The sequence below is a fragment of the Bos mutus genome, chromosome 21, assembly GCF_027580195.1.
Source record: "Bos mutus isolate GX-2022 chromosome 21, NWIPB_WYAK_1.1, whole genome shotgun sequence".
NCBI lineage: Eukaryota > Metazoa > Chordata > Mammalia > Artiodactyla > Bovidae > Bos > Bos mutus.
Genome location: NC_091637.1, coordinates 45,054,372 through 45,069,479, shown reverse-complemented (window position 1 = coordinate 45,069,479; position 15,108 = coordinate 45,054,372). Strand labels below are relative to the sequence as shown.

The 15,108-nt window shown below is 36.4% G+C and overlaps 1 protein-coding gene across 6 annotated transcripts in view; it reads left to right on the top strand.

Annotated features, from left to right (window-relative positions):
• Positions 1-15,108, top strand: part of RALGAPA1 (Ral GTPase activating protein catalytic subunit alpha 1) — a 214,174-nt gene that overhangs the window by 32,260 nt on the left and 166,806 nt on the right. For all 6 annotated transcript variants that reach the window (XM_070358743.1, XM_005891799.3, XM_070358739.1 and 3 more), the window contains exons 2-4: positions 10,845-10,955; positions 11,507-11,556; positions 14,376-14,433. In XM_070358743.1, the coding sequence (XP_070214844.1) occupies positions 10,845-10,955; positions 11,507-11,556; positions 14,376-14,433 (219 nt within the window). The remainder of the gene's footprint in view (positions 1-10,844; positions 10,956-11,506; positions 11,557-14,375; positions 14,434-15,108) is intronic.

Sequence of the window (15,108 nt, the reverse complement as noted above, 5' to 3'; positions counted from 1 at the left end):
TCTCCAACACCACAGTTCAAAAGTATCAATTCTTCGGCGCTCAGCCTTCTTCACAGTCCAACTCTCACATCCATACATGACCACAGGAAAAACCATAGCCTTGACTAGACGGACCTTTGTTGGCAAAGTAATGTCTCTGCTTTTGAATATGCTATCTAGGTTGGTCATAACTTTCCTTCCAAGGAGTAAACGTCTTTTAATTTCATGGCTGCAGTCACCATCTGCAGTGATTTTGGAGCTGCAAATGCAAATAAAGTCTGACACTGTTTCCACTGTTTCCCCATCTATTTCCCATGAAGTGGTGGGACCGGATGCCATGATCTTTGTTTTCTGAATGTTGAGCTTTAAGCCAACTTTTTCATTCTCCACTTTCACTTTCATCAAGAGGCTTTTGAGTTCCTCCTCACTTTCTGCCGTAAGGGTGGTGTCATCTGCCTATCTGAGGTTATTGATATTTCTCCCGGCAATCTTGATTCCAGCTTGTGTTTCTTCCAGCCCAGCGTTTCTCATGATGTACTCTGCATATAAGTTAAATAAACAGGGTGACAATATATGGCCTTGACGAACTCCTTTTCCTATTTGGAACCAGTCTGTTGTTCCATGTCCAGTTCTAACTGTTGCTTCCTGACCTGCATACAGATTTCTCAAGAGGCAGATCAGGTGTTCTGGTATTCCCATCTCTTTCAGAATTTTCCACAGTTTATTGTGATCCACACAGTCAAAGGCTTTGGCATAGTCAATAAAGCAGAAATAGATGTTTTTCTGGAACTCTTGCTTTTTCGATGATCCAGCGGATGTTGGCAATTTGATCTCTGGTTCCTCTGCCTTTTCTAAAACCAGCTTGAACATCAGGAAGTTCACGGTTCACATATTGCTGAAGCCTGGCTTGGAGAATTTTGAGCATTACTTTACTAGTGTGTGAGATGAGTGCAATTGTGTAGTAGTTGGAGCATTCTTTGGCATTGCCTTTCTTTGGGATTGGAATGAAAACTGACCTTTTCCAGTCCTGTGGCCACTGCTGAGTTTTCCAAATTTGCTGGCATATTGAGTGCAGCACTTTCACAGCATCATCTTTCAGGATTTGGAATAGCTCAACTGGAATTCCATCACCTCCACTAGCTTTGTTCGTAGTGATGCTTTCTAAGACCCACTTGACTTCACATTCCAGGATGTCTGGCTCTAGGTCAGTGATCACACCATCGTGATTATCTGGGTCTTGAAGATCTTTTTTGTACAGTTCTTCTGTATATTCTTGCCACCTCTTAATATCTTCTGCTTCTGTTAGGTCCATACCATTTCTGCCCTTTATCGAGCTCATCTTTGCATGAAATGTTCCTTTGGTATCTCTGATTTTCTTGAAGAGATCCCTAGTCTTTCCCATTCTGTTGTTTTCCCATCCTCTATTTCTTTGCATTGATCGCTGAAGAAGGCTTTCTTATCTCTTCTTGCTATTCTTTGAAACTCTGCATTCAGATGTTTATATCTTTCCTTTTCTCCTTTGCTTTTCGCTTTTCTTCTTTTCACAGCTATTTGTAAGGCCTCCCCAGACAGCCATTTTGCTTTTTTGCATCCCTTGTACCTATATATACACATCTCTTAACATTTCACCTTAGACATTGTAATTTTGATTGATACCTAGAAGCTCGATGTGAATGGTTCTTTTTATACAGCTTCCATCCTCAACTTTTTGGATATGTGGAATGTAGTTAGAATAACTGTCTTCATGTCCTTTTCTGCCTGCCTAACATCTGTGTTAAAATCTGGTTTAAATTTGATTTGATGATTATTTTCTTCATTATGATTTAGGTTTTCCTGCTTCTCTGCATGCCTGGTAGTCTTCAATTAAATACCGGACAAGATAAATTTATTTCATCCTGGATATTTGTATACCTATAAAATTGAGCTCTGTTCAGATGACCTTGAAAACAGTTGGATCTGTTTGCATCTCTTTTTATGATATGTTAGGTGGCTCTGGAGTAATGTTCATTCTAGGGCTAATTGCTGCATCAATTGTGAGTTTTCCTAGTCTGGCTTGTGGGAATTAGGTACTCTCCAGCACTTTCCTCCTTTTATATGGGGGGTTAACTTTAGTTATTAATTCTAAATTTTATTTAATTTTCGTCGGAGAGCACGTGTTAATCACTCAGTTGTGTCTGACTCTCTGCAACCCCATGAACGGTAGCCCACCAGGCTCCTCTGTCCATGGGATTCTCCAGGCAAGAAGACGAGTGGGTTGCCATTCCCTTCTCCAGGGCATCTTCCTGTCCCAGGAATTGAATCCAGGTCTCTTACATTGCAGGCAGAGTTTTTACCTCTGAGCCACCAGAAAAGTCCAGAGAGCATGGTATGTGCTGTTTTTTTTGGTTCTTTTTCTCTTTAGTTTGTGTCCTTACTAGTTCACTTTTACATGAAAAGATGTATACTGTATTGAATTCAGAGTTTCAAGGGTAAAGTGCTAATTGTGTGTTCAAATCTTATGCATAGTTACTAGCCTTACCTTTGCTAAATATGAGACAGATGTGTTAAAATCTACCATACTTTAAAATTTTTATCTATTTTTAATGAAAGGATAATTGCTCTACAGTATTGTGTTGGTTTCTACCAAACATCAACATGAATCAGCCATAGGTATACATATGTCCTCTACCTGTTGAAACTCCCTCCACATCCCACCCCTCTAGGTTGTTACAAGTCCAGGTTTGAGTTCCCTGAGTCATTCAGCAAATTCCCATTGGCACTCTGTTTTAGGTATATGGTAATGTGTGTTACCATGTCACTTTCTCCATACATCCCACCCTCTGCAAAATCTACCACACTTTAAGTAACGTTGCTTTTCCTTAGATAGTTGTTGGTTTTTGCTTTTTATATTTTATAACTATTCATGCAGAATTGAAATTAAGACTTCCTGGTAAATAGAGCTTTTTGTCAAAATAGATTCAGTTCAGTTGCTCAATCATGTCTGACTCTTTGCAACCCCATGGACTGCAGCACACCAGGCCTCCCTCTCCATCGCCATCTCCTGGAGTTTACTCAAACTCATGTCCATTCAGTCAGTGATGCCATCCAACCATCTCATCCTCTGTCATCCCCTTCTCCTCCTGCCTTCTACCTTTTCCCAGTATCAGGGTCTTTTCAAGTGACTCATTTCTTCGCATCAGGTAGCCTAAGTATTGGAGTTTCAGCTTCAGCATCAGTCCTTCCAATGAATAGTCAGGACTGATTTCCTTTAGGGTGGACCAGTTGGATCTCCTTGCTGTCCAAGGGACTCTCAAGAATCTTCTCCAACACCACAGTTCCAATGCATCAGTTCTTCAGCACTCAGCTTTCTTTATAGTCCAACTCACATCCATACATGACTACTGGAAAAATCATACCCTTGACTAGATGGACCTTTGTTGGTAAAGTAATGTCTCTGCTTTTTAATAAGCTGTGTAGGTTGGTCATAACTTTCCTTCCAAGGAGTAAGCATCTTTTAGTTTCATGGTTGCAATCACCATCTGCAGTGATTTTGGAGCCCCCCAAAATAGTCTGTCACTGTTTCTGGTGTTTCCTCATCAATTTGCTCTAAAGTGATGGGACCAGATGCCATGATCTTAGTTTTCTGAATGTGGAGTTTTAAGCCAGCTTTTTCACTCTCCTCTTTTCACGTTCATCAAGAGGCTTTTTGGTTCCTCTTTGCTTTCTGCCATAAGGGTGGTGTCATCTGCATATCTGAGGTTATTGATATTTCTCCCAGCAATCTTGATTCCAGCTTGTGCTTCGTCCAGTCCAGCATTTCTCATGATGTACTCTGCATATAAGTTAAATCAGCAGGGGGACAGTACACAGCCCTGACGTACTCCTTTCTCAATTTGGAACCAGTCTGTTGTTCCATGTCCAGTTCTAACTGTTGCTGATATTCTAACTGGTGGTCTGATATTTCTATCACTTTATGAATTTTCCACAGTTTGTTGTCATCCACACTGTTAAAGGCTTTGGCATAGTCAATAAAGCAGAAGTAGATGTTTTTCTGGAACTCTCTGGCTTTTTCGATGATCCAGTGGATGTTGGCAATTTGATCTCTGGTTCCTCTGCCTTTTCTAAAACCAGCTTGAACATCTGGAAGTTCACAGTTCATGTACTGTTGAAGCCTAGCTTGGAAGATTTTGAACATTACTTTGCTATGTGTGAGGTGAGTGCACTTGTGCGGTAGTTTGAACATTCTTTGGCATTGCCTTTCTTTGGGATTAGAATGAAAACCGACCTTTTCCAGTCCTGTGGCCACTGCTGAGTTTTCCAGATTTGCTGGCATATTGAGTGTAGCACTTTCACAGCATCATCTTTTAGGATTTGAAATAGCTCAACTGCAATTCCATCACCTCCACTAGCTTTGTTCATAGTGATGTTTCCTAAGGCCCACTTGACTTCACATTCCAGAATGTCTGGCTCTAGGTGAGTGATCTCACCATCATGGTTATCTGGGTCGTGAAGATCTTTTTTGTATAGTTCTTCTGTATATTCTTGCCACCTCTTAATATCTTCTGCTTCTGTTAGGTCCATACCATTTCTGTCCTTTATTGAGCCCATCTTTGCATGAAATGTTCCCTTGGTATCTCTGATTTTCTTGATGAGATCTCTAGTTTTTTCCATTCTGTTGTTTTCCTCTATTTCTTTTCATTGATCACTGAGGAAGCCTTTCTTATTTCCCCTTGCTATTCTTTGGAATTCTGCCTTCAAATGGGTATATCTTTCCTTTTCTCCTTTGCCTTTAGCGTCTCTTCTTTTCTCAGGTATTTGTAAGGCCTCCTCAGACAACCATTTGGCCTTTTTGCATTTCTTTTTCTTGAGGATGGTCTTGATCACTGCCTCCTGTACAATGTCATGAACCTCTGTCCATAGTTCTTCAGGCACTCTGCTGCAGTCCATGGAGTGGCAAAGAGTTGGACATGACTGAGCAACTGAACTGACCCAGACTTAGGGTCTATGGGCTCTATGGTAGCGTTAATGGTGAACTCCAAGAGCATTTACACTAAGGGAGCCCTTACTGGCCTGATCCTGCCAGTGCCCCTGTCCCCATGCCATCCCATGCCTCCACAGGCAGCCCTACAACATTAGCAGGTAATTTTGGTTCAGTCTCCTATGGGGTCACTGCTCCTTTCCTCTCGGTCTTGATATGTGCAAAATTTTGTTTGTGCTCTCCAAGACTGGAGTCTCCCTCTTCCCCAGGCCCCTGGAAGTCCTGTAATCAAATCCCGCTATCCCACAAGGTCTGATTGCATGGGGATTCCCAGTCCCTTTATCAGATCCCCAGGCTAGGAAACCTGGGGTGAGGTCCAGAACCTTTGCAACAGTGGGAGAACTTCTTTGGTATTACTGTTCTACAGTTTGTGGGTCACCCACCCTGCGGTTATTGGATTTCATTTTACCGTGATTGTGCTGCTCTACTGTCTCACTACAGGTCTCTTTGTCTTGGACATGGAGTATCATTTTTTGGTGGGTTCAGGCGTCCTCCTGTCCATGGTTGTTCAACAGCTAGTTGCAATTTTGGTGCTCTTGCAGGAGGAAATGAGCACACATTCTCCTACTCTACCATCTTCTCTCGTCATCTTTATATAATATTTTCATCATGCTTTTCTTCTGTGTTAGAACATTCTGAATAAGAGCACCAGGCTCTCTCCCAAGTATTTGTTTCTTTCTTTTGTCCTTTCTTTTCTTCCTCCATTTTCTCAGTTTCTTCTCACTTCTCATATATCTGCCTCTTTTTAGAACTTGATAATGTATTATTTATAATTTTCCAGCCTGTTTGTGTAGTTTTACCCCCCCTCCTCTTTTCCTCCTACTTTTCTCTTCTGCTTTCCTCCTTATTTGTGCTTAACTCCATATTGTTTGTATCTTAATACTGTATTTTTGTGTTTCTTTCCCCTTACCTTTCTCCCTTCTCTTCATCCTTCCTTCCAGTCTCCTTCCCTCCATATTTCCCCTTCAACCCCTTCCTACCTTTCACCATTCCACATTCTTAGCATCTTCCTCTCCCCTCTTAGCCCTTTTCCAACATCCCACTTCCTCCTTTCCTCCTTACTCTCTTTTCTTCATTTCCACTCCTACCCTCTCGTTTTGAGCTTGTATTTATTTTTATCCAGCATTTCTGTGTCTCTGCAATTGGAGAGGTTTTTGGTGTGTTATTCACCATATTGTTGCATCAGTCCTCATTATTATTGGTTATTTTAAGGAAATAATTTGCATTGTTACTTTATTATTAGAAGCTGATTCCTTGTAGTACGCTTCATAGTTTAGTGTAATATAATGCCATCATTTGAGAAAAAGTTCTAAATGGTAATTTTTTTTTTTAACAGGTGAGAAGGAAGAATGATGATATTGCAAAATTTGTTGAATTTTTGGTCTTCCAACTTGGGTTATGTGATAACTTTTATAAGGGAGGTATTAGTACAGGTGTTTGAAATTTAAGCTCAGGAACACTGGCTTCTAAACTGTAATTTTTAATTATGTATGTTACCAAGAGCTTAAATATCTTCAAAGTATGTAGTAGAAAATAGATATGTTAACCTTATTCGTAAAAAGATCTTAAAGAGACATCTGAAATTTTATTTGTGAAAACTCAGGTCTGGAACTGTTTTGCCACTTGAAGTCAGTATTCCCAAAGGTCTTCAAAGCATTCCTAAGCCTGAGTCAGTTTTTTACAATCTCAGAAACTTCAATCTTAATTTATAGTTGAAATGTTTATTTGATTACTTTAAGGAACCTCTAGTTCACAAACAAATCAAACAAAAGTATTTCTAAAATTGGGGAAATTTTTGAATGTTTAAGCTTTTAAGTTCCAGCCATCAGTTTAGCACTATGCAGAGCACTCCCTCAGATTAAAATTTTGAAAAAAATATTGAAGGTTAAAGAAGCTAAGGCATGCTTCCTGTCCCCCAAAGCATCCAGTATCTATAAGAGAATAATATAATTGGCACTCCATCTTGGAGTGGTGGGTCTGCATCCTCAGATTCAACCTACCATGGATCCAAAATAGTTAGAAAAAAATAGTTCTAGAAAGTTCCAGAAATCAAAACTTGAATTCGCTGCACCCAGTCAGCTATTTATATAGCATTTATATCGTGTTAGGTTTTATAAGTAAGCTACAGATTGTGTAAAATGTGTGGGAGGATGTGCGTAAGTTATATGCAGATATTATATCATTTTATGTAAGGGACTTATTTGAGTATGTTTGGATTTTGGCATCTCATGGGTTCCTGGAACCATCACCTGCTGATACACAGGGACAGTTGTACCAGCTAATGTGACATAATTAGGATCCATATTGACTGAAATTAATGGAAGCATTCACAGAAAGAGAAAAAAACAATACCCATAATGGGTTATGGTCATTTGACAGGGGGAGAAAGGTATTGGGTAGAAGTTTTTCCCATAATCTTTCTTCCTACTTTTCTTTTCTTTTTATATTTTCCTTTCTCTTGTGGTATAATTTTAAAGAGTTGTTTTTAAATTAGTGAAGCCTTCTTTTATATTATTATTTTATATATACCTATCCTTTTATATCCACTTTTTTTGTGTGTTTCTTTTCCTATTTTCCCCCGACCATGTAAATTTTGTGAATTGATGAGCAAAAGTATTTTATAAGAGTTTTTATTTGCTAATTAGATCATTATAAATAGACACAGATTTAAAAAACAAACTTCTTAATTTTGATCCAGTACTTTTTATTAGTATGTAGTTTCCAGGCTTTGTTTAACCTAGTATATGGGAAGGAAATAGAGGCTGTCTTGGCTCCTAAATTATGTTGCAAAATCTTAAGTTGATTCACGTTTGCTTCTGTTATGTTTTGATTTTTTTTTTGTTTTGCTTTGTTTTCTCATTTTCTTTTTTTCCCTGGGGACATTAGTTTTGTTAGAAACATTAGTTTCAGGAAATTTAGTGATAATTATAGCAGTTTATTTCATTCTGATTTCATAGTTTTTTGTTATTTCAAACTAGTCTATGGGGAAAATAGAATACTTTTCCTGTTTATTTTAGTTGTATGTGTTTTATTTTGGTATTCTTTAAAATATGTTTAACTAATATTCAGTGACTATTATTCTTATCTTTGTTCTTTTCTTATTTTTCTTATAAATGTGCTAACACTGGAGGCCGAATAACATAGAGGTTAAGAGCATAAGCAGTAAGTCCAGGCTGTGTGTGCTGTGCTTAGTCACTCAGTCGTGTCTCACTCTTTGAGACCCCATGGACTGTACCGTGCCAGGCTCCTCTGCCCATGGGGATTCTCCAGGCAAGAATACTAGAGTGGGTTGCCATGCCCTCCTCCAGGGGATCTTCCCAAACCAGGGATCGAACCCAGGTTGCCCACATCGCAGGTGAATTCTTTAGTCTGAGCCACCGGGGAAGCCCAGTCCAGGCTGTGTTGAGTTTAAATCCATGACTCTGTTTCTCACTAACTGAATTACTTAAACTCTCTATGCTTGTTTCCTCATCTTTAGAGTCAGGATAATAATAGTACTTCTTTCATAGTGCTGTTTTGAGGAATACAGGAATTAATTTCTATAAAGAACTTAGAAGAGTGTCTGGCATATGGGAAATATTGTTTATGTTAGGTGTTACCCCCCACAGTTCTCTGAAGAGTCACACAGATACTGTTACAGGTAGGAATAGAACCTGGGTGTTCTTATTCCAGTCAAGATGAAGCAATGCTATTTTGCTTGTCAGTAGGTTATGCAGTGTTTTCCAAGATACAAATTTCTGAGCTACAAAGTGAATACAATAAAATTAAAATTATTTATTTATTTATAATAAAACACATTTGCATGTTCAGCACTGTGCTTAGGTTTTATAAATGCTAAGGTAGACACACTTTCTGTCCTAAAGAAGCTATAGACTAATCCTGGAAAAGAGACAAGGAAACACTTGAGACATAATTACTTTCATTAGAGAGAATTGTAGAGAACAGAAAGAAATAGAGAGGAGAGGGCATCCATCCCTTCCTTTGGGAGGGTGAAGGAAAAGGGAAACGGTCTTGGAAAACTCCATAGATGAGCTATCAACTCAGGAGTTATTAAGAATATCCATAGGATAAGATAATATACCACAAAGAGTTTAAAGTGCTATGTATATGTTGTTAATATTTAACTTTATACTGAAATCTTCTATTCAGCCTTAAAGCATTCCAAGAAATTAGTTGATTCTTACCTTTAACTTGAGTTTACCAACAAGTAGTAGTTTATCCTATATTTTACTCCCAGGGTGTGAAAAAAATAATTTTTTTTTCCAGTTGCTTTTTTCAAATTTGTTTATTATAGAAGAGACACGTGCTTTTTGTAAATGAATTTGAATAGTTGGAAGTATATAAAAGTTATTAATTCCTCCCCCTTTCCCCAACTTTCTCATTCCCTCTGAAAACAATAAAATGTGTAAGTAAAGAATCTGCCTGCAATGCAGGAGAGCCTGGTTTGAATCCTGGGTCAGGAATATCCCCTGGAGAAGAGAGAGGCTACCCACTCCATTATTCTAAGGCTTCCCTGGTGGCTCAGACAGTAAAGAATTCGCCTACAGTGTGGGAGACCTGGGTTTGATCCCTGGGTTGGAAAGATCCCCTGGAGAAGGGCATGGCAACCCACTCCGGTATTCTTGCCTGGAGAATCCCCATGGACAGAGGAGCCTGGCAGGCTGCAGTCCATGAGGTTGCAAAGCATTGGACAAGACAGAGTGACTAAGCACAAGCACCTATATACCTGTATAGGTATCTTGCTTTAAATGATAAATGCCATTTCCTTAGTTTGCACTTAAGACATTTCATGACATATCAAGGCTATTTTTTCCATTTTATTTTTATCAAAATGCTCAAAGCTAGCCAAAATAAATGAATTTTCTGCATTCTATCCTGTTTTCTTCATGTTTTTGTTTATGCCAAAAATGTCTTACTTATTCAAAACCACCACATCATATCCAAATACCTTCCTGTCCGTAAAGATCTTTTCACATAATACATTCTCTGTCAAAGCTTTTCTTCTTTTCCCACCTTCACTCCTTCCTGTGTTTCGAAAGTAATTTTGTGTTAGTACCTAACACTTGCTGCTGTGCTGCTTGCTAAGTCACGTCAGTTGTGTCCGACTCTGTGCGACCCCATAGACGGCGGCCCACCAGGCTCCCGTCCCTGGGATTCTCCAGGCAAGCATACTGGAGTGGGTTGCCATTTCCTTCTCCAGTGCATGAAAGTGAAAAGTGAAAGTGAAGTTGCTCAGTCTTGTCCAACTCTTTGCGACCCCATGGACTGTAGCCTACCAGGCTCCTCCGTCCGTGGGATTTCCCAGGCAAGAGTACTGGAGTGGGTTACCATTGCCTTCTCTTGCTGCTGTGGATACAATTAAATGTTTAGTTTTCTGTGCTTTGGACTACACTGACAGTTCTTATAACAGTATTTTATGAGTTTTGTAATACTTAAATCCCTATTTGTAAAGCCGGCTGTTAGATATTTAAAATAAAATGTATTTTAGTCATGTTTTATTACTCTTAGAAATACTGATTTTTAACTGTCTTGGGGAGAAGTTACAAAATATAAGCTGTGAGTTGAAAATAAAACTTGGTTTGGTTAATGATTTTGGGTGAATCTTTCTGAGACATTGTTTTCTTTAAAGATTATGATAACCTGATTTGGCCAGTTTTTAAAATTAAAACTAAATAAAATCTTTAAAAACTTAAGTTGTGAGAATAAGGTATAAATAAATCTCTCAAATATTTTAATAGAAGTTTAAGAGCAGTTCTTTGACATTTTTGAAGGAAACTTGCCACAGTAAATATTTGCTGAACATGATATAAATAGTAATCACTAAAACTTGTTTTCATTTATTTTTCAGAGAATGCAGAATCCATTGATCTTAAACAGTTTTTTGACCAACATTTTTCACATATATATTATGTGTTTTTTGAGAATTTTGTTACTATTGAAGCTAGTCTTAAACAGAAAGGTAAGATGTTAAAATCAATCCTGGCTTACGCTGATGTTTCAAATAATTGTCATAAACATTCACTTAAAATAGACTTTTTCACATTGGAATTTTAGTATTATTTCACTTCTCCTCTCAGATGGCTTGTAGACACCCTGCTCACACTGTGGGTTAGTAGTATTAATAATACCCTTATTATTTTGAAAAGGCTTAGAAGATTGGCCTTTTCTCTGGTCAGATTTGTTTTCTCACCTTTACTCTGCCCTAGGGCCATGTGTCAGGTTTGAGCAGTCATTTTCATAATTACATTTTTAAGAGCTCACTTAAGTGTTTACCACAATATATTATTATTTATTTTTTAGACATAAATATGTAAAACCTAAATGTAATTGTCTAAAAAAAGTAGAGATGCTATGATATTGTCTACACATTGAACAGAATACACTTTAAATATTTTATTAAAGAATCACTGAGAAAAAACTATGCCTGAAATATTTTAAGCTTTTTAAGTGGTTGTTGACATTGAGGACAAAATGATAATGTTTAAATATTTTTCTGTAAAAATGTTTTAGGTCACAAGTCTCAAAGGGAGGAATTGGATGCTATACTTTTTATTTTTGAGGTACGTACCTACCCATGTAACTTTTTTCCCAAAATTAATTTTTGGAACATACAAAGGAATATATTGAATATTAACAAGCACTGTGAATCTGCCATGCTTTTTAAAAACTAAATTCTATTGTTTAACCTAAAAAAATTTCTGAGGTATATTTTAGGTACAGATAGAATTAATGGTTTTATGCATTTGAAGTCACAAATGGTACAATATTTATGGTGTTTACAAGCAATAAAAATTTTAATTTGTGGGATGTTTACACAAATGGAGAATTTTTTTTAAGAAATTCTAAAACATACTTACTTGAGAGGATAAATTCATGGAACTGTTATATACCTAAGGAGTTCATAGTTTCTGCTTTAACTGCTTTTCATTGAAAACTTGTATAGAATAATTTTAAACATTTTATACATTGTTGTTTTACCACATTACTTTTTATTGGGGCGGGGCAAGTTTGTATTGCTAAATAAGCAGAAAGAAATAACAACATATGATACTCTGTTAAAACTTCTGTCTTATTTTTGGCACAGTGATAAAAATGAGGGACACACATGCTTTTCAAATAACTCCTTACTCTTCATTCTGGTTTTCAAATCAAGTAGTGATAGGAGTATTCCAATCTTTATTGAGGATTTTAGCAATCAGGAAACAGCCAGGATTAATTAGACCTTGTGTTTTGAAAGGCATAAAGAATTTAGAAATCAGTTTCTAAAGATTGAACTATTCTATTTACTGCTAATTAAAATTCACTGTTTTGTATATTGACTATTTTAGTATGGTTTAGAAGAATTTAAAGAATTTGATCTTTCTCAGTTGCTGAGTCAGTCACAGCTTAAAAAAAGAAAGTTTTGTGTTTTTTTTTTTTTAGCATTCCAAAAGAAGTAACTGGTTTGATACCTAGTTCTGCAGTTAATTTTCGTTAGTCATTAACCCTGAGGAATTTGCTCATATTTACCTCCCAAAGTGTTTGCATTAATTGTTTACAAGGGGAATATTAAAGCATGGATATTTTGAGAAAGAATAAAACAGTATGTACAGAGAAAAGATAATTCCTGGAAAGTATTCCTTCAGACATTTGTGAAACTATATTTAGGAAATTGAGATCATTGACTAGTTAATAGAAGCTCTTTCAGGGTATTCCTTCTATTAAAGCATAATCCTTAGTTTTCTGTATGTAATATATACTGGTCATTTGTTAATCTGAACTGAAATGTTTGTCTATAATCCATCACTAAATTTCATTAGGAAAAGAACTGTTAAATGTAGGGTTTTTATCTTTTGGAAAAAATACTTAACCTGGGTGCTGTTTTTGTACTTATGATGGTAACAATATCTGACTTCCACCTTTAGAGACTAATGATTTAAAAGATCAAGAAATTATCTAAATAAACTGATTTCCTTTTTCTGGAATAGGTGCATCATTGTGGAATGTTATGACATAGGATTGATACTCTGTTTTCTTCTGTGTAGTTAAGAGTGTACATGATTTCTTTCATCTTTATATTACTGAATAAAAAGATGATGAAGTATAATTTAGTAGTGATAATGTAGAAGTACTTTAAGTAGTTCACAAACTTGTCCTTTTAGTTTTCTATAATTTTAGCTCTTTCCATACCGCAATAAATATAACTATACAGTTGCTGGCTAAGTATGGGAGAAATGTAGGAGGGCAAGGCTGAAGAATTTTCTGTATCTTATGTGGGAATAGCACCTGTCTGTGAAGAACTTTATAATTTCTTTATCATCCTCTTATATAAGAAGGACTAGAGACGATTATCAAAAGGAAGATAGAGAAGTGTAAAAACAGGCATACCATTCTTTGAACAGAATAGTATGAAAGCACTAATTCTGGAAATAGGAATATGGAAGCTGGAATCTGTTTTTCCACTTTCTAACCTAAGCACATTTTTTAACCTGTTATGGCAAACGAAATCACTCCTTTTAGGATGGTTTTGAGGATTAATGAAATATCCTTTATATAAAGTGTCTATTATTTGGCCCTTATGAACATTCAATTAATGTTGACTCTAAATAGTAATAAAATAGAGCAGCAATAATAACAAATACCATTCAGCAAGCAGATGAGTATTGAGAACATAGTTCAACAGCATAGTAAGGCAGCTATTGAAGTAGAATAATTCATACAGGTGCAATATGTAGAGGAAAATAAAGACAAAATTTTGAAGATATTATATGTAAGAAATATTCCAAACTTGTAGAAGTATGTATGGGTTAGCTTAACCATAGGGCTCCTGAATTTAAAAAATTTTTTCTCATACCTATAGCTGTTATAATATATAAGTATCTTTGGGTTCATGTGATTAATTTAGTACAAGTATTTGATAGGATTTTTGTGAAAGCAAAATATTTCCCCTCTTAGGTTTATCAAAATAGGAGAAAGAAAGAACTACTTGAAGAGAAAATATAAGATACTAGTATCTAAAAGAATTTAGAACAGATCAGTAGTTTCCACAGAAAGTCTAATAGAAAACAAGCATTAAAAAATACAGCATTTATTCACTAAAGAGAAATATAATTTTTACATCATTATAAAAGATAAATTTCATCAATTTCCTGTTCCAAGACTTAGTTAGTATAGCTTGTTGATTTCTGGAGTTTTCAGATAATGATCAGTATGCCAGTGCTGAAGTAGTGCCACTACCATCAGACTAGCTCAAAGATGATTTTGTATTTGTAATACTATCTTCTGCTTAACAAACTCTTAAAGGCTTTGTGTAAGTTCTTTAATTTTTCACGTTGTTCAAGATGTGGACTTGTTACTTGCTTTTCATACTTTTCTTTGTTTTATTCATATTGATTTTTAGAAAATTTTACAACTTCTTCCAGAAAGAATTCATCAGCGATGGCAGTTTCATAGTATTGGTAAGTAATGTAAATACTATTTCACATTTGAAATAAATGATAATATTTGAACATATTCTGTTAATGAGTTGGTTATTACTTGAAATGAGTTCATAGTTTATATTTTAGTAAAAATAAATAAAGAATACAGAATTAAACTTACTGGGAATATAAGATAAAAACATACATGAAGGCCTGTTAAGTTTCATAGTGGCATGTTAAATTTCTTTGATCCACCTGTTGTTACTGTGAATATGTTAGCAATAATGATAAACTATAAAGCCTAAAAATAAAAGATTCTATATCAAAGTAAATATTCTGTAATCAGAAATGGAAGACAAAATGCAAAGTGCCAAGTATAAGAGAGCCATGGGTTCCAGGTTTGAAAGCAAGCAGTGTAAAGTTGGCAGTTTGCTCCATTAAAAAAAAAAAAAGAGGGAACCTGGGGTTTAGCTTACTGCTTGAAGAGCCAAAGTAGAACTTCCCAGATCAAGAAATGAAGCTGAAAAGGAAAAGGGGAAAGGAAAAACATGCAGCCCTGCTGTAGATTACTGTGAAGAACCAGATAGGCAGGTCATAGGCTTCTCTTACAAGGAGTTAAGCCAAGATGCTGGCTGGCTTGGAGTCTGGTTCTTTCATAATCATAGCATTGCCACAGGACTCTCTGACTCTCATTGTAAGCCTTTTTTCCCTCTT